Source organism: Xyrauchen texanus, chromosome 47 (assembly GCF_025860055.1).
Source record: "Xyrauchen texanus isolate HMW12.3.18 chromosome 47, RBS_HiC_50CHRs, whole genome shotgun sequence".
In the NCBI taxonomy this organism is placed as follows: Eukaryota; Metazoa; Chordata; class Actinopteri; order Cypriniformes; family Catostomidae; genus Xyrauchen; species Xyrauchen texanus.
Window position 1 is genome coordinate 4235934 of NC_068322.1, and position 22608 is coordinate 4258541.

Sequence of the window (22608 nt, forward strand, 5' to 3'; positions counted from 1 at the left end):
CATGGGTAGAAATGCAAAAAATCAAATAAATGTCTTAGGTTTTAATTCACAGTGTAATATAACATTTGAAAACTTATCCTGCCTTCTTTAAAGGAATATTCTGTGTTCAATATAAGTTAAGCTCAATTGATAGAATTTGTGGCATAATGTTGATTACCACAAAAATATATTTCCAACCATCCCTCCTTTTCTTTAAAAGAAAAAAGCAAAAAAAAAAAAAATTTGATTACAGTGAGGCACTTGCAATGGAATAGGATGGGGCCATTTTTTGGTAGGGTTTAAAGTAGAGGTTGACCGATTGTGGATTTTGCCAATACGAGGTGGTAGAAAGGCATAATAAAAAAAAATTAAAAAAAAAATATATATATGCAACTATCGGCATAGATTTTTACAGATAACTGATAGTTCCAAAAATCAACTATTGGCACAAATGAATTGGTAAAACCGATATATCAGTCTACCTCTAGTTTAAAGGCAGAAATGTGAAGATAATAATTTTTTAAAAGCACTTGCATGAATTCTTCTGTTAAAACGCATGTATTATTTGAGAGGTTGTTTAAATAGTTGTTTTTACAGACGTTTTAGGATTTTATATCATCATGGCTATGAAGCTGTAAAATTAGATATAAATATAGAGATTATATCACACTAAAATCATGTTAACATGCAAATTTTAAATGTCTTGTAGCTAATGTATACTTTTGAAATGGTGAGTATTTTGACATTTACAAATTGGCCCCATTCACATGCATTGAAAGTGCCTTACTGTAACTTACTGTTGTTTTTTTTAAAGAAAAAGGTCAAGTCAAATTTGTGTGTTAATCAACATTATACCACAAATGCTGTCGATTGAGCTGAACTGGTCTTGAACTCTGAATATTCCTTTTAAACATGTAAATGTCACTTGATGGTGATCGCATAAAAAAAAAAAAAAACATAGAAATTGAACATTACACATATTTTAATTATTTCAGTTAAAACATTTTCTGAATAAAAACTAATTAAAACTCATAAAAACTAAAACTAGAAAACACTGAAAAACAAATAAACAATCATATAGTGAAAACTAGGGATGGGCATTTAGAGAAATTTTGCAGTCGAGTACTCTTAACACTTACAATTTTTTTTTTTTTTAAATCCATTAGTAATACATTACTGGAAATTTAGATTTTAAGTTCAACCCTAAACCTTTGAATTGTTTTTCTTAGGAAAAAACTGAGCACTGTGCATAAACAGCAGCATGTAGTTCCCTTCCGAGGGAACTCGCACTGCGTCGTTGAAAACGACTCTTTGGGGAACGCTCCTTAGCGTGCGCCTCTGAATTATGAATGAAACTATTCCAATCTTGATTGGTGTTGCGTCATGACGTAACATGTGACGGCATAACCGGATGCATAAAAGTGGCGCCGGTACACATACACATTAGCTTTCAGCTCTTCAGCAAGCGCTCTATGTTGAAATTGTTTGTCTTATTTGGTGTTGTTTGTCTGATTTAAAAATATTATGGCCACCGAACAGTTCAAGAAGTGCGTGCACCCCTGCCCTCGTTTCATTACGGGTAGGGACACGCACGCTTTATGTGTGAACTGTTTGGGAGCACAGCTGCACAGGCAGCTCTCGAGGGATCTGCCTGTGAAAGTTGTGAAGCACTACCCATGAGAGTGCTGTGCTCCGGTTGGCGTGCTTCGATGAGCACGGTCAGGCTCGCGTTCCCCACGGTTTTGGTCCAGCGTCTGTTGAGGCAGCGCGGCGATTGAAATCGCGGGGTTACGCAGCGGATTTTGCAGATGAGAATGAGACTGCTGCGGCACGTTCTCATTCTTCGTTTGAGGATCCGAGCCTACTGTGAGTGGTGCAGAAGCCAGCGTCGCGGCTTCTTCTGCCCATGATCAGGTCCCCTTGCTTGAGCTCACTGCTTCGAGGAAGTGGATATGCTCAGCATCGATGCGGGCGACCGTGAGCCAAGCACGCCAGTTTTTGGCCAAGCTTATGAGGAGCTGATTGAGGTTGTGGCGTGCCGTGGCCAGACTGAATATCAGCTGGCCACAAAATGAGCAGGAGCGCAAGTTGAAAGCAATTAGGCGTGCGTTTCCTGCGGCACAGATCACAAACTCAGCGCCGGGGTTTGCCGTTTTTCCCGATCTCCACAAAGATATCTAAAAGCGAGATCGTGGGGTAAACCGCATTCATCCCGTATCTCCAGCCCCAGTGTTTGATTACAGGCGATGTTTTGGGGGCACGGTATATGGGCTAAAACCCGGCGCTGCCTAGTAAGCCCTGCAGAGATACATCTGCTTTAATAAGTAGGGCTTACATGGCCGCACACTGTCGGTGTTGGTTTCCGCCGTCTCTGGCGCTCGGGCCACATCAATTTCCAGCGAGCGCTAGCGAGCGTTAGGTGTCAAAAAAAAAAAAAAATATAAAAAATAAAATAAAAACAACAAGCATCAATTGTGGTCACAAGAACCGTATCGACTAAATCCTGCGGTTTCCGCTTCAGGAAGTCGGGAACACTGCTCGAAAAACACCGAGACCAGCCTCGAGAGGCTGGTTCCCTTAGTTGAAGCTTCAGGAAAGAGGTCCTACCGAGGTGGTAGAACCTCGGAGGGCTATCCCCGCTGCAGAGCAACCGAGGTTGCTCTGCAGCGGAGTCCTCAGGAAATCGGTGTCGGTTCCGCCGTCTCTGGCGCTCGGGCCACATCAATTTCCAGCGAGCGCACACCGTGCCGTTAGGTGTCAAAAAAAAAAAAACAAGCATCAATGGTGGTCACAGAAACCGTGTCGACTAAATCCTGCCGGTCTTTCGCTTCAGGAAGTCGAGAACAGTGCTTGAAAAACACCGAGACCAGCCTCGAGAGGCTGGTTCCCTTAGTGGAAGCTCGGAAGCGGTCCTACCGAGGTGGTAGAACCTCGGAGGGCTGTCCCCGCTGCAGAGCAACCGAGGTTGCTCTGCGCGCGAGTCCTCAGGAAATCGGTGTCGGTTCCGCCGTCTCTGACGCTCGGGCCACATCAATTTCCAGCGAGCGCACACCGTGCCGTTCGTGTCAAAAAAAAAAACAACAAGCATCAATGGTGGTCACAGAAACCGTGTCGACTAAATCCTGCCGGTCTTTCGCTTCAGGAAGTCGAGAACAGTGCTTGAAAAACACCGAGACCAGCCTCGAGAGGCTGGTTCCCTTAGTGGAAGCTTCGGGAAAGAGGTCCTACCGAGGTGGTAGAACCTCGGAGGGCTGTCTCCCGCTGCAGAGCAACGAGGTTGCTCTGCAGCGCGGAGTTCTCAGGAAATCGGTGTCGGTTCCGCCGTCTCTGGCGCTCGGGCCACATCAATTTCCAGCGAGCGCACACCGTGCTGTTAGCGTCAAAAAATAAAAACACACATCAGTTGTGGTCACAAGGACTGTATCGACTAAATCCTGCGGTATCTCGCTTCAGGAAGTCGAGAACAGTGCTCGAAAAACACCGAGACCAGCCTCGAGAGGCTGGTTCCGTAGTAGATTTTGTAGAGAAGGATGGGGGTTGAGGCCGATTTTAGATCTCAGAGTTTTGAACCGGCCTTTGAGGAGGTTCAGGTTCAAAATGCTTACCATTCCTGTCATCGTGAGTCAGATCAGATCCGAGGACTGGTTTGTCATGATAGATCTAAAAGGCGCCTATTTTCATGTACCCATCCTTCCATGTCACAGGAGGTTCCTGAGGTTAAGCTTTGAGTGAAGCTTACCAATATCGGGTTCTTCCGTTCGGCCTAGCACTCTCTCCCGCACATTCACCAAATGTATGGATGCAGCTCCTGCTCCTCTGAGACTTCAGGGCATCCGCATACTGAATTTTATCGATGACTGGCTCATTCTGGCCCAGTCTCGAGAAATGGCGATTCGACATCGAGATGTAGATCCTTGGCCATATTCGAAGTTTGGCGTTGAGACTCAACACAAAAGAGTGTGTTACAACCATCCCAGTGCACAGCGTTTCTGGGTGTTGTGTGGGACTTCGATTCACGATGCAGGCACGCATGTCTCCTGCGTGTCGAGTCCGTTCTGGCGATAGTGTCGGGTTAAAACTAGGCCAGGCCATCACTGTAAAGCAGTTTCAAAGACTGCTGGGCCTCATGGCAGCGGCATCCAACTTGATACCTTTGGGCCTTCTACACATGAGGCCCCTCCAGTGGCTGAGCCAGGTGTTTTCCCCAAGGGGAATCCATTTAAGTATAATCAGAGTAGCAGCGCAGATGCCTTCGTTCTCTGCTAATATGGAAGAAACCTTGGTTCCTGTCCCTAGGGCCAGTGTTGGGAGCGTCATGTGCGCGGAAAACCGTTTCGACAGGCGCCTCCCTCACTGGCTGAGGCCTGATCATGGGCGGCCGCTTTTGCCAGGGGTCTGTGGCAGGACCATCATCATTCTTGGCACATAAACTGTCTAGAGATGTTGGCTGTGTTCAGGGCTCTGAGGAGCTTCCTTCCAGACATCAAAGGTTACCATGTCCTAGATGCGTTAGGACAATACATCAGTGGTAGCTTATCTGAACCGACAAGGAGGACTCAGATCGCGCCCTCTGTGCAGACTGGCGCATCAGATAATTCTTTGGTCCCAAGGGAAAATACTGTCTATCAGAGCATGTATATTCGGGGGTTCAGAATCAGGGAGCAGACATCCTGTCGAGGCAGGGGCTGAGGCCGGGGAATGGAGACTTCATCCAGAGGTGGTGAAGTTGATATGGGACAAATTTGGACCATCAGAAGTGGATCTATTAGCGTCTCGAGGCGTCCCACTGTCCACTTTGGTTCTCCCTCTCACATCCAGCCCCACTGGGGTTGGATGCCATGGTACAGGCTTGGCGAGGCTTAGCCTGTGCGCATTTCCCCGATCAGCTCTGCTCCGGGAGTCCTGGAAAGGGTCCGCCAAGAGGGCATCAGTCTACTTCTGGTTGCCCCCATGTGGCCGGCCGAGTATGGTTCTCAGACATAATTTCACTCCTGATAGCTCCGCCATGGCAGATTCCTCTGAGGAGGGATCTGTTGTCTCAAGCGGGGGCACAGTCTTCCACCCTCGTCCAGAGCTGTGGAAACTGTGGGTCCAGCCCCTGAGGGGGTTCAGTACCTAAATGCTGGTCTATCAGCGGGGGTGGTTGAAACCATACTTGGCTCTAGGGCTCCGTCTACTAGGAGATTATATGGCCTCAAGTGGAATGTGTTCTCCACTTGGTGTAGAGAACATGAATTAGATCCAGTTAACTGCCCGGTGGCTTCAGTTCTGGAGTTTCTTCAAGATCGTTTCTCTGCGGGTCTCTCCCTTCCACACTTAAGGTGTGCGTGGCTGCCATTTGAGTTCCATGCACCACTGAGTGATGGGCCTCTGGGGAGGCACCAGCTGGTCATTCGTTTTCTCCGTGGTACATGGAGGATGAGACCGACAACCAGGTCCAGGGTTCCTGCCTGGGACCTGGCGGTGGTTCTCGAAGGGTTATCCCTGGCCCCCTTGAACCCCTTCAGTCGGCTTCAGCCCAAGGACCTGACATTCAAGATGGCTTTTCTCTTAGCTATTACCTCTCTAAAGAGGGTGGGTGATCTTCAAGCCCTGGCAGTGGCGCCAGCTTGCTTGGAGTTGCCCCTGGCGGAGTTAAAGCCATTTTACACCGAGACCTGGCTATGTGCCTAAGGTGCCGTCTAACACGGCACGGTCTCTGATCCTGCAGGCTTTTATCCTCCACCTCATGTGTCGGCAGAAGAAGAGAGGCTCCATTTGATCTGCCCTGTCAGATCTTTGAGTGTTTACCTCGAGAGGTCCTCTTCTTGGAGGAGGTCGGGACCAACTGTTAGTGTGTTTTGGGTCACCTAAGAAGGGGCTCCCTGCCTCGAAACAAACCATTAGTAATTGGATTGTTCAGGCTATTATCTCGGCCTACAAGGTCGCTAATTTGCCTTCACCTTTGGCGTGAGGGCTCATTCAACTAGAGGCATGGCGTCCTCTAGGGCTCTCTTATCGGGAGTACCCCTCCAGGAGATCTGTGAGGCAGCGGTTGGGCTACCCGCACACTTTCATCAGGTTTTACAGTCTGCACCTCCCTAATGCGCCTGGCGCACATGTGCTCTCGTCCTAGCTGAGTGCCTGAGTTCAGTTTCACCCTAGGGCAGGCCTTTTTTTTGGTCGCGTGGCCTAGTGGGCATTCGTTCCCCAAAGAGTGGTTTTCAGCGGCGCAGTCGCGAGTTCCCTCGGAAGGAGCGTCTCGGGTTATGACTATAACCCTTGTTCCCTGAGAGGGAGCGAGACACTGCGTCGTCCTGCCACGCCCCTCAAGGCCTGAGGCGGCTTGCTTCATCGCTAGGCTAATGTGTATGTGTACCGGCGTCACTTTTATGCATCCGGTTATGCCGTCACATGTTACGTCATGACGCAACACCAATCAAGATTGGAATAGTTTCATTCATAATTCAGAGGCGCACGCTAAGGAGCGTTCCCCAAAGAGTCGTTTTCAACGACGCAGTGTCTCGTTCCCTTCTCAGGGAACAAGGGTTATAGTCATAACCCGAGACGTTTTGCACTCGCACACAGAAACATACATTCCAAGTCTTCAGAAGCAATTCAATCACTTTAAACAATGACACAATGTTCTTACTGAGTGAATTATTCCTTTAACAATGTTATGCATCCACAGCACCAATCAATGCATTAAGTTGTAAAGGCTTCATTCAGAAGCATTGTCATTGTTCCCTATGGCAGGGAAGGCTCAAAATAAAATAAAATTGCAATATTCAAATAGTTTTTTCTAGTAGATACTTGAATATTCAAAGCTGAACGAGTACTCGATTACTCACGCACATCCCTAGTGAAAACTAACAAAAACGATTCAAAATTGAAATGGAGAAATTCAATTTTAAATGGGAATTTTAAATGGGCAACCAATGATTTCATTGCTATCGGTGTGAATGCCCATTTAGAATAACAACCTGTGCAGCTGCTAGAAGTCAGGAACACGCATGAATTGACCCCAAGGGACTCCTAGCCCAAAACCTTGAGGACAAGAAAGAAAATCCACTTGCGTGTAATTGGGATTAAATATTTATTCTTCTGCATGAGTATTGCGTCCGATGAGGCATTGAAAATGATGACTTGATGGCCAGATGTTGGCACACAACATCCATCCCTGCTTCCCCGTTTCCTCCATTGATGACAGTTACCCCACGCCCTCCCACACTGGTGATGGCAAACTCATGGGAGGATTATAGTTGACCTGGCACAAAAAAAGACCAGCTGCTCCACAATCAAATACAGCTAATGCTGTGTGATCTAAATCTACAGTAGTAGCCCTGTACATCATCAGAAGGCATAGCATAAATATGTGGATTGACAAAACATGAGTTTAATTACATATTGCCTTAATTGTTCTTGTACATTGAAAGTCAGTTCATTTGTTACATTACGAGAGGGCTGGATCTTTCAATAGACAAAACAGTACATTTCAGCCCCACGTTTTATATCACAGAATAAATTGTAGTATCATTGCACATACATTTTTTTTGTTTTTTGCACCTTAGTTAAATTAACATGTATCATACTCTTCAGTAAACCAAGAACAGCCAAATTAATGAGCACAAATACAGCCTACAGTAATGCTGTTACCTAAGAAAATGAAAGGTTATTATTTGCCATTATATGCTACATATCATGAACAATGTGCAAAGCAGTTTGCTTTTGGACAGAATGAACAGATTATGCAATGTCTGTATGTAACTGACATACAGTTTTATTGACAAAAACCCTCATTTAAGACCATTGAAGAATAAATCGGTGAAAAAATAACATTCCAAGGACTTCAAGAGGCCCCTTGGAAGTGGGACCATCAAATTGCAATGCATACGGAGTGATTGCATCTGCAAGCGGTCCTATTGAAGTTCAGCTCTGTGGCAATGTTAATGTCAGACATCCCTCAAAACGGCCATCTGAGGGTTTGAAAACCAGACGTGGAGCCTGCAGACAGACATTAAAACACAGTTCTGTAACCAAAACAAGGGCGATCTCTCTTGTTCCACGTAAAATTGGGCACCGTATTCCCAAAACTTCAAACACAACTTTCTTCCCTCTTCGAATCCTCAAAATCCAGTGTTCAGGCACTCTTAAAGACATTCTGCTGGTAGACTCGCATCCGTCCTCTCACTCTGACCTCCGTCAAAGGCTGTATGTTGGGTGATGTCACTGTGGGGAGACATTTGACAGATGAATTGGCTGAAGCTTGCCGCTCGGGGGCGGGTGTGAGGGGACGTGGAGGACAGGGGTGGGGCCGGGGACAGGGCAGGTGTGGGCAGGGACGGGCCAGGGTGGGCTTGCTGGAGGAGCCGAGAGGTTTGATTTGAGGCCGGCAGCTCCTCCTGCTGTTCTTGGGTCAGGTCTTTGGAGAACAAGCTCTGGATGAGCTGAAGCTTCTCCTTTTCCTCATTCAAGAAGACATCCACTAGAAGGGTCTTCTCCTTCTTCAGCTGCTCGCTGATGTTCTTGGGCACGTCTGGGATCACCCAGTCCACCAGCATGCTCATGGTTATCACAAGGTTCTGGAAGTGTTGGAAACGCATCAACTACAGATGTGCATAGATAAATATATGGTATATACACCTACATAAACACACAGACATTCATTCTGGGTGTGGCACAGGAAATCATACAGATCAGTGGCCATGAATCTCCCCTGGTGTGAAGAAAACATCTGTACCTTTCCATTCATTAATTGGAAAGAACTTGTACTCACCAGATGTATAAAAAAACAAGAATGGTTTTCACAAGGTCCTGGAAGTGTGGAAACGCATCAACCACAGATGTGCATAGATAAATATAGTGTATATACACCTACATAAACACACAGACATTAATTCTGGGTGTGGAAGAGGAGATCATACAGATCAGTGGCCATGAATCTTCCCTGGTGTGAAGAAAACATCTCTATATTTCCATTCATTAATTGGAAAGAACTTTTACTCACTAGATGTATACAGAAACAAGTATACAACCACAAGCTAACTAATTAGCACTAATGGATGCTCTTGAAAAAAAGTCTTGCAGACTTTAACTATATAATCACAAAGACCAGTATATATGGTTTAGTTTAATTGCCTTCTCATAGAATTCATTTCCACCAACAGCAGCTGACAGCAACACTTCTACTGAATTACAGCATTTATAGGATATATGCAGTTCCTAACGTGCAAAGGCTTAAAGCATGCTGCACCATTTATGTGTGGTTGAACCGCTTGCAGTATATTGCTGAGAAAGCTATTTCAATGGCTTTGCCATTTCTCATTGTTTTTTGTTAAAGTAATGCTCCAGATTCAATACAAGTTAATCTTGTGGTTTATCATTTGTGACATAGTATTTATTACCACAGAAATATTTAGACTCTTACATCCTGTAGTTATACGTTAAAAACCCATGTGAAATTGTACTGTACTACAAAATGTTTTTACTTTTACTGTGCCTTACTTAACCAAGTTTTTTACTTATTCTTTAAATAAAGGAGGATGAGTCAAAATTATTTTTGTTTAAATGAACATTATGCCCCAAATGCTGTCGATTGAGCTTAACTTGTCTTAAACTCGGAAGGCTTAAATTGGAAAAAGGAGGATAATTTTGGTCCTCCATTTACCCTAAACATTTTCTATTGTAGATTTCTCATGTTCATTATAAGGGTAAAACTATTTTGCATGGATCTTTCAGGAGCTTTTAGATTTAGGGGTAGATGTAAAATATGTTTTTGTACCTGGAACAAGATGACGAAGCCTAACCGAGCCGCTAGAACAGACCAGTACTGTTTGGAGAACTGGTAAGGCTCGGACGACCATGGTGGTTCTCTGTAGTCTTTGTACCTAAAATGAACAATATGAAAAAACTCTAAACATCTCAGAGTCATTCATGGCAACTTGGTTTCCAGCAAGGATCTGTGTGCTGGTTGGCAATAAAAAGAAAATGTAAAACACATGCTCAACACATTCTTGTAGAGGGCTACAAAGGGCAAGATAACAAAACGGCATTATTAAACATGAGGAGATTTGAAAATGAAATTTTTAATGTGTAAAAGAGGAAAAGTATCTTGGTCTTGTCACTCAACAATCACTTTGTCTTTGAAAAAGGTACATTTTCCTGTTTGGGATGTTTGGATTTTGGATCAAATTTTGGAATCCGGTTTGTAATTAATGAAAAATAGAGATAACCGCTTGTCACACCGAGTGCATTTGTACATGCACCTGCGCTGTCATGCACTGGATGAATGACTGATGCCTTTCGCTGTTTTTGCAGTGTCCCACGCAGGACAGCCGCATTTTTAGTCACCGTGTCAAGTTCGCAGCTTCTAAAAAATAAAAAAATAAATAAAAAAAGTTCGCAACTTCTGTGTTTTGTTTCATTCATTGCACTGCATCTTAATAGATTTTTCTTTTAGTGTAGGTGTCAATTCGATGTGAGAAAGTTCAGGTTGCAAATTTAAAAGACTTCATGTGACTGTTGCACATGATTTCAAGTTTCATTGCTTGATAAATGGTAATCCAATATTTTAATCCCTTTTACTTGATGTGTTGAGGGGCCTTCGTGCCTTGTTAAAATATATACTGATACTGATATACTAATGATCAAAAACTCTAGTGCATATTTAGACTATTCATGCAAGGTCAAACAGCATTAGCCTCAATTCATTAGACCTGAAAGTAGGGCTGCACGATTATAGCAAAAATCATTATTGTCGGTTATTGTTCTTGATATTTTAATCGCGATTTATTAATGTCGATTACATTTTTAATTACCGTGATTTCACAAAGTAAGCAACCATGTAGATCTTCAGAGTAGCAGATTTCAATGGTGGATATGAGTTGCGCTCCAGTTTATTTTGTATTTTATATTGTAATACTGTTTGTTAAGGTAAGGCAAATTACAATTATTTTAAATTGATATCTATGGTATAGAATCAATTTAATTATTGCTAAATTACTGCTTAAATTATTAGTCCACGTACAGTAAATGATATGGCATATTCAATATTCAAACTTATTAACAGCTGATTTAAATCGACCAAGTTACTGCGTTCAGTAAGCCCTTAGGTGGCTAGACAGGGGACCGTTCATCCCGTTAGATCTTCAGTGGTGATCTTGTTCATGTATGATCAACGTTAGATAATTTTTGGCCTCAGTGGTTGCATTTTGGAAATTAAAAACAGTCATTTGCGATCTGAGTTTGTGCAATTCGTGAAAATTTTAAATATACTGTACCAATACCAGCTGCGTGGCAAATGGGTCTTATAAGAGCAGATGCAATAACAATGACGGTGATTCCTGACATATGCTATTCATGTCATATTCTTTATGCTGTCTACACCTCCAAAACACACTTGGGACAGTTAAGCTGAATTATTTTATTGCTATTTTGTACAAATCAAATTCAAATTTGCCTACTTATTAACATGACAAAACAAAACTGTTATTAAATCTATAATAAATTGTATACAGAAATCAAGCAATGCGACAAACCATTACAATGACTGCTGTCGCTCACCGCAGGTTTACACTTTTTGAGACCTGCATTTCGACTCGAGCTCTGTGACGCTCCGCACAATGTTCTGCACTCTCGCGAATACTCTCATTAAAAATTAAGCTGTCTAATCAGCATAATAAATCAATTATTTACACCGTGTCTGTGCCTTGATTAAAACGGGATCGTTTTAGTTTTGTCGTGTTGCTCATTTGCAGAGTATTTAACATCTACGTACAAAGTGAGCGGAGCAATATGCAATAAATCCAAAATAATTACAATGTACTTTTCGCTCTTGTTCTACAGCTTCTTTTCAAGTGTCAGGTGAAGTTTCTTCAGTATTTTTGTGTGTCACATGAACAGATCTAGAACATAAAGCAAGCATCTGGGCATTCAGACGATTTAAAACTTGCGCATTAGGATCAGTTGTAGGGCTGGGACGACGCGATGACGTCGACGCAAAATATGCGCGTCGATTCGTCAGACCAAAACAAAGATGGCGGCGCCGGAGAGTAGAAGCAAAACGAGTGGCTCCTCAGACTACCAGAAGTGCAAGGCGGCACGCACTTGTTCATCTAAAGTGTGGGAATTCTTTAATTTAAAATGAAAAAATTATGTGATATGTCGTCTTTGCAAAATGGAGATGGCTTTCCATTCTAGCACCACGGCAATGCACCAGCACTAGGGCTGGGATGACGTCGACGTGCAAAATATGCGCGTCGAATTGTCAGACCCAAAATAAAAATGGCGGCGCCGGCGCCAACACGAGTGGCTCCTCAGACTATCAGAAGTGCAAGGCGGCACCACTCGTTCATCTAAAGTATGGGAATTATTTAATTTAAAAGGAAACAATTCCGTGATATGTCGTCTTTGCAAAATGGAGATGGCCTTCCATTCTAGCGCCACCCGGGAGCAGCCGCAGATGACAGAGCACCGTAAGTTTTTTTTCAACTCCCCACTTTGCACTCGATGTTGGAGTAGGCTATAATACGTTGTCGACACCTAAAGTTTTCGCTTATAGCTATTAATAATGCGCTTATAGCTATGAATGTCGTGAAAAATACATAGAGGACACTGACAACGCGCTGACAGACAGGACCAAGCAGGTAACATTTAATAAAGTCTCAACTTTCAAATTTGGACATTCAAAGAAAATTAAACCGTAAATAGGCGTACTATTTTGTGGCTCTTTAATGTGTCGTGACAGATTGCCTCAGTTAAAGCTGCTCGTGAACCAATCATCTTTTCCTTGGTTAATTTATAGCATCAAATAGGCTAAATATGAATGTAGCCTACATCAGAAGGACTGTTGTTTTAACCGCGGAAAGACGTCAGTACGGTAGCCTACAATCCATTATACAAATTCAAATCCACCGACGTTAATCTTCTCTCTCCTGACTACTTTGTCGGACAGAAATGGCGTATTATGATTGATTGATCAGATCGCCAGTCAATCAAACTCCCAGCAAATGTTTTTTTTTTTTTTTTTACATTTTATACACCCCCACCCCCGATGAAACCGGTATTACCGGTGTTGTCACAAGTCGATTAATCGAATCGAAATCGAATCGGACTGAAAAAAAAAATGAATCGTTAGATTAATCGATGCATCGAAAAAGAAAATAATCGCTAGATTAATCGTTTAAAAAATAATCGTTTATCCCAGCCCTAATCAGTTGTCATTACAGATAGGATGGAGGACTAATCTAAGCGGCTCTGATTGGCCATTGCCATTTCATTGCTCAACGGACATGTTAGTGATTGGTTAGAATACTCAACTCAAAAACATGTTGTAAATAGAAACCATTGACGGAACAGGAGCAGACTTAAATTGAACGCTGTAATCGTCAGTTTTCACGATTACATAATCGGTCAGCTGTAATCGTGATTTTAGTTTTTCGATTAATTGTGCAGCCCTACCTGAAAGTGTCCCAAAGTTTAATTTCCTCTATACAATTATGAAAGGTAAACATGAAGTCTTCAATAATGGCCTAAGGACTTTGATTTTATGACCATATACAGTATAGGTGAAATGTGTTAGGCTGGTTTTGATTTCTGTAGACAGTCAGCTACCTTCATCTGAAGACTTGAGCTTAAGTCCTTTTTTGGTTAAAGTGGTACAGAAAGGGCAAATATGGTGCAGTAAAATATGGGCTGAGACAAGCTTGCTTTCTTGCACTCTCATCTCTCTTTATCTTTCCTCCTCTTAAAAAACAGTGTTGCAGGAACCCAGACATCAGATTGCCACTTGTCTCTTTGGACAGAGCAACTGGTGTCCACTAACAAATGAGTGTAATCTCCTTCTCAACTGCCTGGACCAGAAAAAGCAGACAGGGATAACCGCATCCTTCTTGACATGCTTCTGATCTGAGTTATGATCTCAAGATAATCATAGCAGTGGTGAGATGTCACATTTGATGGTGATGGATTCCCGCTTAGAGCAATAATTCTTAACCGGGGATACACAAAAAGAATTGGATGTTTAATTTAAGACTTAAAATACAAATTACAGGGATTAGGGCTGGGTAAAAATATAGATTTTCTGGTTTAACACAATCTTAATTAACTATCTGGATATCTATTCTTAAAACCCCAAGACCAGTCTTTTATGAAGTTCAGCAGTGAGGTCCTTTCACTGCATGTTGAGAGTAAAAGTTTGATTTGACTCATTCTATTTTTTGAACATAAAAAGACGAGATCCACGAAAAAATATTTTTCTTGTGCAATGTCTCTTTTAATATTCTCAGTTCTCTATAGTCAGTTGTTGAGCAAAAACAACAAAAAGAAACATTAATCCATAATAATGAAGCTGTGCCACACCAATCTCATTTATATTCGGCAACAAAAACAAAGCACAGAATTGCCGGTTTTCTAAAAGACACAGAACCGTTTTAGCACTTGTTATTTATGTAAGTGTACTGTAAATACTTGTAATTGGTACAAATTGTGCATGTAAACCATAAACATACAGGCCTAACCATATATATATATATATATATATATATATATATATACACACACACATATATATATATATATATATATATACACACACATATATACACATACATACACACACAACAGTTAGTTCCTGTCCTCGAATCTGATTGGACGAGAGACATTCCAAGAGCAATGATGGTCTGACACCATCAGCGCTCGGACGCTTCACTGTGTGTGTCACCCTGCTTGTGTTCGTCGCCCTAAACAAAAGTGTAAGAGCAGTGCATATGTGTTAAGAGCTATTGTAGTTTGTGTCTCTTTTAACATCTATTTTGTTAGCAATTACATATGTTAGCCAGCAGGTGGTGGAAAAGATAATTTTTGTGTGGAATATTAGCCAGTTGGTGACGTGAAGTGAATCCGTTAATCATTGTTTACTTGATTATCATTGTATTACAACTACATTACTAAAGCTAGGAAATAGCTTTAAACGGCTTTAAATGAACAACTTCAGCATTAAGGCTCATCACAGCTGAGAGACACAACAGACAGATTGATTACAGAATAGGGCTGGGATAAACGATTATTTTTTAAACGATTAATCTAGCGATTATTTTTTCGATGCATCGATTAATCTAACGATTCATTTTTCCAGTCCGATTCGATTTCGATTCGATTATCTCCCCATTAGTTGACTAATAGCAATTTATACATGTTGATTTACATATCTCAATGAAAAAAAAATGAATTCCTTAACATTGCAATATATGTTTATTGCTCTTAAAATTCCAAAATAAAAGACTATACAAGTGCAAAGTAATGCATTCTTAGTCAGAGGTAGCATTCAATAAAACCTTGAAGCCTTGAAAACACATAGGCCTAGTTTACTGAAAAAAGGGCATCTTGTAATTCTTCTTTCAGATTAACAACTTGATGTCTAACATTCAATAAAAAAATAAAAAGTCACCCAAAATACTTGTTTAGAGCAATTGAAAGAATACAGTAACCAATGTAAATTTGAGGGCTTTAAGCTTATACAGAAGTGCTTTTCCAACAAAAAATAAATAAAAATTAACAGCGACAGTGGGCGCCAGCAGCCTGTCATGGCGTCCTTCCTGAACCAACAGAATTGAACATTTATGTTGAAAACACATAGTCCTAGCTTACTGAAAAAAGTGCATCTTTTAATTCTTCATTCACATAAAAATAACAACAACATATAGTAGTAATACACTCTGCCACTCACCTTTTTCTTAAACTCAAAAATAAAATTCAAGTAAAAGTGTACAAGAGCAAAATAATGCATTCTGATGTCTAGCATTCAATAAAAAAATAAAAAGGTCACCCAGCCACCCTTTCTTAGAGCTATTGAAAGAATACAGTAACTATTGTAAACTTGGGGGCTTTAAGCTAAAACAGAAAGTGCTTTTCCAACAAAAAATAAATAATGAAAATAAACATTCAGAATTGAACATTTATGTTGAACATACTGAAAAAAAGCATCTTCATTCACATGCAAATAACTTACACTCTGACACTTTCCTTTCACCTTAAGAATACCGTGTGTGTGTGTGCGTGCGTGTGTGTGTGCATGCGTGCGCGCGCGGCGCCTCTTCAGGTGCTGGTGCATTGCCGTGGTGCTAGAATGGAAGGCCATCTCCATTTTGCAAAGACGACATATCACGGAATTGTTTCCTTTAATGTAAAAGAATTCCCATACTTTAGAGGAACGAGTGCCTTGCACTTCTGATAGTCTGAGGAGCCACTCGTGTTGCTACTACTCTCCGGCGCCGCCATTTTTGTTTTGGGTCCGACGAATCGACGCGCATATTTTGCGTCGACTTATTTTTTGCGTCGACGCGTTGTCCCAGCCCTATTACAGAACCCAAGGTGCTTACTTCTTACCAGAGTTTCCACATTGGATACTATTTAAAATGGTGAAGGACTTTGCGGTTTCTATAGGGAATGACACGTGCACACCAGCTACCACGAAATAGATAGCAATACCTCCGCTTGGATGGCTATTTTACCACTGAGAAAGCTGATCTTCAGAAAGCTGACAATATCTCTGCTTGGGTGTGGCAACAGGTGAACTCTCTCTCTCTCACACACACATCCATCCTTGTTTATCCAATAACTTGTTCGAAACAGCACAATCCTGTTTCTGAAGTGGCATTTTTGAATTACTAACAAAGGCTTGGACGCATCATTTGTTTTGAACCAGCAACGGCAGATTCTGATCGGTCATGCAAGTATGTAGTTCCATGCACAAATGCGTTTTAATGACTATCCTAATTTTTAAAAATGTACTTGTTCATTGAACTGTTGTATATAAGCAATATCACACTCGCAGTCATGCTAGATGGCCCTATATCAGCACTGCTGTGATTACCTATGGCACTCTGCGGCCGAATCACAGCAGTGCTGATGTAGGGCCATATCACACTCTTGCTCGTGTGATATTGCTTAAATATATATTTTTTGGCCTACATGTTTATACTTCTAAATATTGCTACTGTCTACCAAAATAACCAAAACGATGAAAACTAATGATAGAATAGAATATGTCCCAGTTTTAGTTCATATCCACTGCTCTGTATAATTAACAGCATTAGTCTGTTCTAATTGAACATTTCATGCTTACTTGGCCTGATTTTCTTTGTTTTTTTGGGGGGGTTTTTTAGCAGCCAATTAATAAACGCCATAAATGATACTTATATATGATATCATTAAGCCTTTGGTACACATCTTTTGTTTATCTATCTGTTTCTCTCTCGCCCTTTATTTCCTCAATTCATCCTGGAGAGATATGGATGTTCTCAGTCCTACTACAGCTGTCTACATTATTCGGATGTGCAAATTAACAAAAGAGTATTCTTTCCGGAGAAACGGTAAACACAATTACTATCACCGTCATCAACAACAGGAACAACAGTGCTGCTTCACTGGAAAGCATTTTTAAAAAGAACACACAAGTGCATTTACAAAACACACTAGGCCCACACAGAATCTGTGCATCTAGTTTTATTTTATTTTTTTACTTTTTCTGTGCTGATTGTGGAGGAAAATCTGTGGAATATATACCCCACTGAATACATTTAACCATGTTTAAGGCCACATTCACACACATTTATTTTTGTTTGATAGCTCCACTTTCAGTTTCCGAATCATTTACCAAAGTATGCAGTAAAAAACACTGCAGCAAAATCATAACTGAGGCTGTCATTCTGCCTAACATCTCCTTTTGTGTTCCATGGAAGAAAGCATATCATATGGTTTTAGAACAACGATTAAATGTCAGATTACTCATTCTTGGTCCTTTAGTCCAGTTCAACTGTACTAAAGGCATGTAGCTGAACTGGACAGCATGACTGGTTGATGAAATATCTGATGGTTTCAGACTGCAAATGCTTTGCCCTCTTATCTGAGTTCACATGGCAGTGTGGAAAAAGCTGATGTGGAATACATGAGCTCTCTCCAGGTGCCGTCCAAGTGGATATGTATGTTGAGGCCATTATAGCTTTGACACATGTTTATTTCAGATACGATTTAAGAGGAGCAAATGAGCGGCTGGCTTATGAATCCTACGGCTGTTTACTGCCTGTGTGCTTTACTACAAAATGCCACATCAATGTGAAACAGTTCTTGTTTAGTTTGCTTACAAGTTTGCAATTCATATTTTGATTTGCCCGGACATGTTTAGGGTTGTCTTTTATTAAAGCAAAAAGCTATTAGAGGGTAGGTGTTATGATAATTTTACCAAGGGTAAGAGGTGCAATGTGATCAAGTACACAAATAATCAATAAATAATCAAATTTACTACAATAATAATCAGAATAAAACACTCTTCTGACAAGTATTACATTTCATTAGCGTAATTAGGCTGTTTATAGAAACATAGTAACCGGGTGCAATAGTATAGAATGTGCGGTAACGTGTGCATTTAAGATTACAATTATTACAAGGATCTTACCTGCAGACTGTGATGTGTTTGCCGAGACTGGAGATGGTTGGTACAGTTCCTGCTTTAAAGTTGCTGACATTGAAGTAAGAGAGTGTGTGGTTGATGAAGCCATGCATGGTGCCCGTCTCGCTGTACATGTACTGGTAGACCAGACGAGGGATAAAATCTGACGTGAAGGAGATGACAAAGGCCTGAAACAATAACACAAGTTTCAAAGAGTGTGTAATGGAAAAACTACCATTAACTGTATCAAAGTGATAAGGTCATTGATGGAGTCTAGACCACTGAGAAACACACAAAACTCAAGGTAAGCCGCATATTGTGTGGTGCCATTGATAATGGTTAGCATTTAGTTGGATTAGAATGGCAATTTGGAGCTCCCACATTAAACAAATTCTTGACATGCAAAGAAAAACACAACTGGAGTCAATCAGATTTTGGGCTGCTGAGTAAATGTGGCTTCCTTAATGAAAGTGAGGCTTACTCTCAATACTCTTCTCATATTGGGAACATCACATCTATTAAAGTAAACCTACAGGGGCTTTATCGTTCAATTTGGAGTATGAGAGCAAAGCACGAATCATGGCTGCAGAGGAACTACCTGAAATAATCTTAAAAAACTTGTTTATATGACTAGTGCATCTGAATTGGTAGAGTTACCTAGCAGAGACTTACATTGATGATGACTGAGAATTTGCCCATACCACTCAGGATGTTGAACCAGATACCTATGCAATGAAACATGATTTCGGGGGTTACATTAAAAGATACAGGGGTTAATCTTAGAATTGTTATGGTGTAATTATCATTAGAATTAATTGAAGATGTTCACCAATATCTTTGGCCCTCACGGCATCCGGCCTGCGAAGCTCTGTGACAAACTTCTTGGCGTCAAGACGGATCTCAATGATGTTGTTTAGGAGGGCAAAAAGTGGAGCCAAAGGGAATGAAGCCACAAATAGTGAAACGAAACCAAACTGAATGACTACAGAACCAAAAACAAACAAGATTCAGTTTATTTTATGTTTTTTTTTTTGGGGTAAAAAAAAAACAAGAAAGAAGCAGCACATGAACATACTTTCTAAGACATACCCTGAAGGGACATACCTGTATACTCATACATTGACAGGACGGTTGCGATCCTGATTTGGTCTCTTACAAATATTTCTGGGGCTGAATTATGACACACATGACAATTCAACTGTAGTCATGTGTGTCATAATGTTATTTGCATATGCATCCTGAGATGGTCTGAGATTCTATGCAGCATTCCCACCATTTGCACCAATGCGCATATGAACTTTTGAACAAAAAGCAAAACAGACACCTTCATCACCGGTATTTTTTCATCTGTTCTTCAAAATTAAGGTGACCATACTTGTGGTGTCCTCTTGTTCCTGGACATGTCCTCTTTTTCAGACCTTAAAAAAGTGCCTGGCCGGGATTTCTAAATTTGCGGAAATGTCCAGGATTCGGCTTTAGTTGCATTATGATTTGCATCTGGTTGAATACTTCACTGAGTGTGCATGCATATTTGCATAGCTTTAACCCCTCTTTGTAACTCGCACGCCAATTGGTCGATTATAAGAGGCTTACAGCAACTATTGGCAAAATTCCTGCCTGTCAATCGCTCCTCGAACGCGCGAAGCACTGTTGTGTTCAGCATCAAACCGTTGCTTGACAGAAGCAGCAAATGACAGCTGAGTGGAAACAATGCCCAAACGAAATTGCAAATTTACAGAAGATTTGCTCATAAAATTCCCATGCTTTCGTCCAGGTCGAGATCCGTGGGAAGCAAAATGTATGACATGTAAAGCTGGCACTTATGTGCCATTTGCTAATAAAGGGACAGCAAAAGGTGAAAGTTCATCAGGTAATTAATGGACTTTTGTGACCAGGTAAAATAGAGTTGCAGAAGGCATCACAGAGGGGTAATTTTATGGATTTGCCACGTAAAAAAGCATGCACAATAAACATTGAAAACATGTATTTGGAAGAAGAAGAAAGGTTGCAGTTGCTTTGATAGCAGAAAGTAATAAAAGGACTCGTTTATGTTTAGGTCAAAGCGTTTTCTTGGTGAATTTAAATTAGTTCAGTAACTGATATTCGTAAACAATAAGGTAATATTTAATTAAGAGAAATTATGAGACATTCAATGTCTCCACAAATTTGGACAGTTTTTAAATATTTCTTGTTGCTTAGTAGTCTCAAAGACATTATTGGTGAAGCAAAAATGTGTGTGTGGAAAAACACTTCATAGACTTCAATGTATTTTGCAGCGCTGACGCGAGTCATGTGAAAGAACCTTAATGCGTATAAATATCAGTCACTTTTGCACATTAATCATTGCTCTTCACAATCACAAAAGTGACCGATTATGGTTTCAATACGGCAAATTTATCCGAAAGGTGAGAAGTTTGGATCCCTGAAAAAACAAAATTCATTTATTTATTTGTGGAATTTAATCATTACAAGCTGTTTTACTTGGCAGTAGGTCAAATCATCCATATATTTTCTAGAAATGACTCACAGGTACAGGTTTTCTCATGCTCCTGTTTCTGTAAGACAATTACGCAACTTGCTGGCATTTTAGAAACTCAACTGTAAACGAGTCCCACATAAAACCAATCTCAACCTCAAGCGTGAACCACAATCAACCTGTCAGGTTGTAGAATGAAAGAAAAGCCCTTACAGAAAATATTTTGCACTATCCAAATTGTCTACAAAAGAAAAACGAAAGAACTTGAAAATTGTCATCATTTACTTGATGTACTTCATTGACCATTGATGTCATTCCAACACCATATTATTTATTTTTTGGTGAAACATAGATGTTAGCCAGAATATCCAGACAATTGGGTGGTGATTTATACAGCCAAGCTCCAAAAAGTACAATTGTGCATCATAAAAGTAGTTCATACAACCTGTGCACTATATCCCAAGAACCTGTGTGCTGTATTCCAAGTCTTTTGATAAGGGCTGGGTATTGATATATGTTTCCCAATTCAATTAGATTCAGATTTTTAAGAATCACCTAGGCCCACCTGTGGCTATGCCAGTGTATGGCAGAGGGAAAGAATATCAGTGAAAAACAGCTTAAATTTCACTTTATTCCTCTACACAATGTTATCAAATTCAGAAGACTTGGTATAAAGCATGTAGACTACGTTTATGATACTTTTTATGGAAAGCAGAAGCTTGGACATTCTGCCCAACATTTCATTTTGTGTTTTATGGAAGAAGGAAATGAAAATGATATGGGGTCAGAACTTTCAGAAAACATTTTGAGAAATCCACATGTTCTCCATTTGGGCTTTTAAAGTTCTCCACATACTTGGGATGAATAATCGTAATTTAAGTTTGCATGAGTGTTCAGATGTTTAACAGATGCCTTCATGTCAACTTGCATATACACTCAGTGTATACTTCAGAGTCAATTGTGTATCACTGTATGCCACATGCTAGTGAATGAAGCCTCTTTCCCGATTGTAAACACAGATGGACAACAAATGGCGGACCATTGATCTCATTCATGGACTCGTTCATAAGTTTTACCTCAAATATTTGTGAACTGTGCTTTAACATCTTTTGTAAAACTACAACACTGGGATGTGTCAAATGTAGAGACGTATGCATTGTTACAAGCTGCCACATGGGATTTGTTAGATTAACCAGATGTGTTCACCCTGGGGAGGCTCTTTCACACAGATTCAAGTGTTACTCACTCATCTCCATGTATTCAGGTGTAAGACCGTCAAATGGCTCTAGGTCGTAGTCTAGATGCCACTGTTGGAAGCGACCCGGCTGCTCTACAATCTCTTTGGGGGCATGTTCCTTGTCCTTCAGCGTGCGGCACAGCTTCTTCAGCTTTCTAAAGCAAGGCGTTGAGAAAAAAGACAGGAAAACAGACTGTAAACAAAAAAAATTATTGCTGTAAACTGGATATTGTGTCCAAAATGGCCCAGATTTGATTGTTAGTCAAGTGTCATATTTGTTTCTGAGAACTGGATGTGAATCTTATACAATCACACAGTTCATCTGCATAATGTGTGCTTTGTTTATATTTACTGGTGCTTGCTTAGGCAAGCATGACTATCATGATTCCTCATACTTACAATTGGCAGTTTTTCAAAACCCCACCCCAAGAATTAAACTTCAGGGCATAAATCATCCTGCACTTGTCTTCTCCCGTTTATGTTATGGACATC

At 40.9% G+C, this 22608-nt stretch overlaps 1 protein-coding gene across 1 annotated transcript in view; it reads right to left on the reverse strand.

Moving 5' to 3' along the window:
- Positions 1 to 7270: 7270 nt before the first annotated feature.
- LOC127639037 (anoctamin-1-like) overlaps positions 7271 to 22608 on the reverse strand; it is a 66800-nt gene continuing 51462 nt past the window's right edge. The window contains exons 20-25 of the mRNA XM_052120859.1: positions 22126 to 22271; positions 19233 to 19385; positions 19076 to 19128; positions 18410 to 18591; positions 9740 to 9845; positions 7271 to 8540 (exon numbers count right to left, since the gene is read on the reverse strand). Of these exons, the coding sequence (XP_051976819.1) occupies positions 8109 to 8540; positions 9740 to 9845; positions 18410 to 18591; positions 19076 to 19128; positions 19233 to 19385; positions 22126 to 22271 (1072 nt within the window). The 3' untranslated portion in view covers positions 7271 to 8108. The remainder of the gene's footprint in view (positions 8541 to 9739; positions 9846 to 18409; positions 18592 to 19075; positions 19129 to 19232; positions 19386 to 22125; positions 22272 to 22608) is intronic.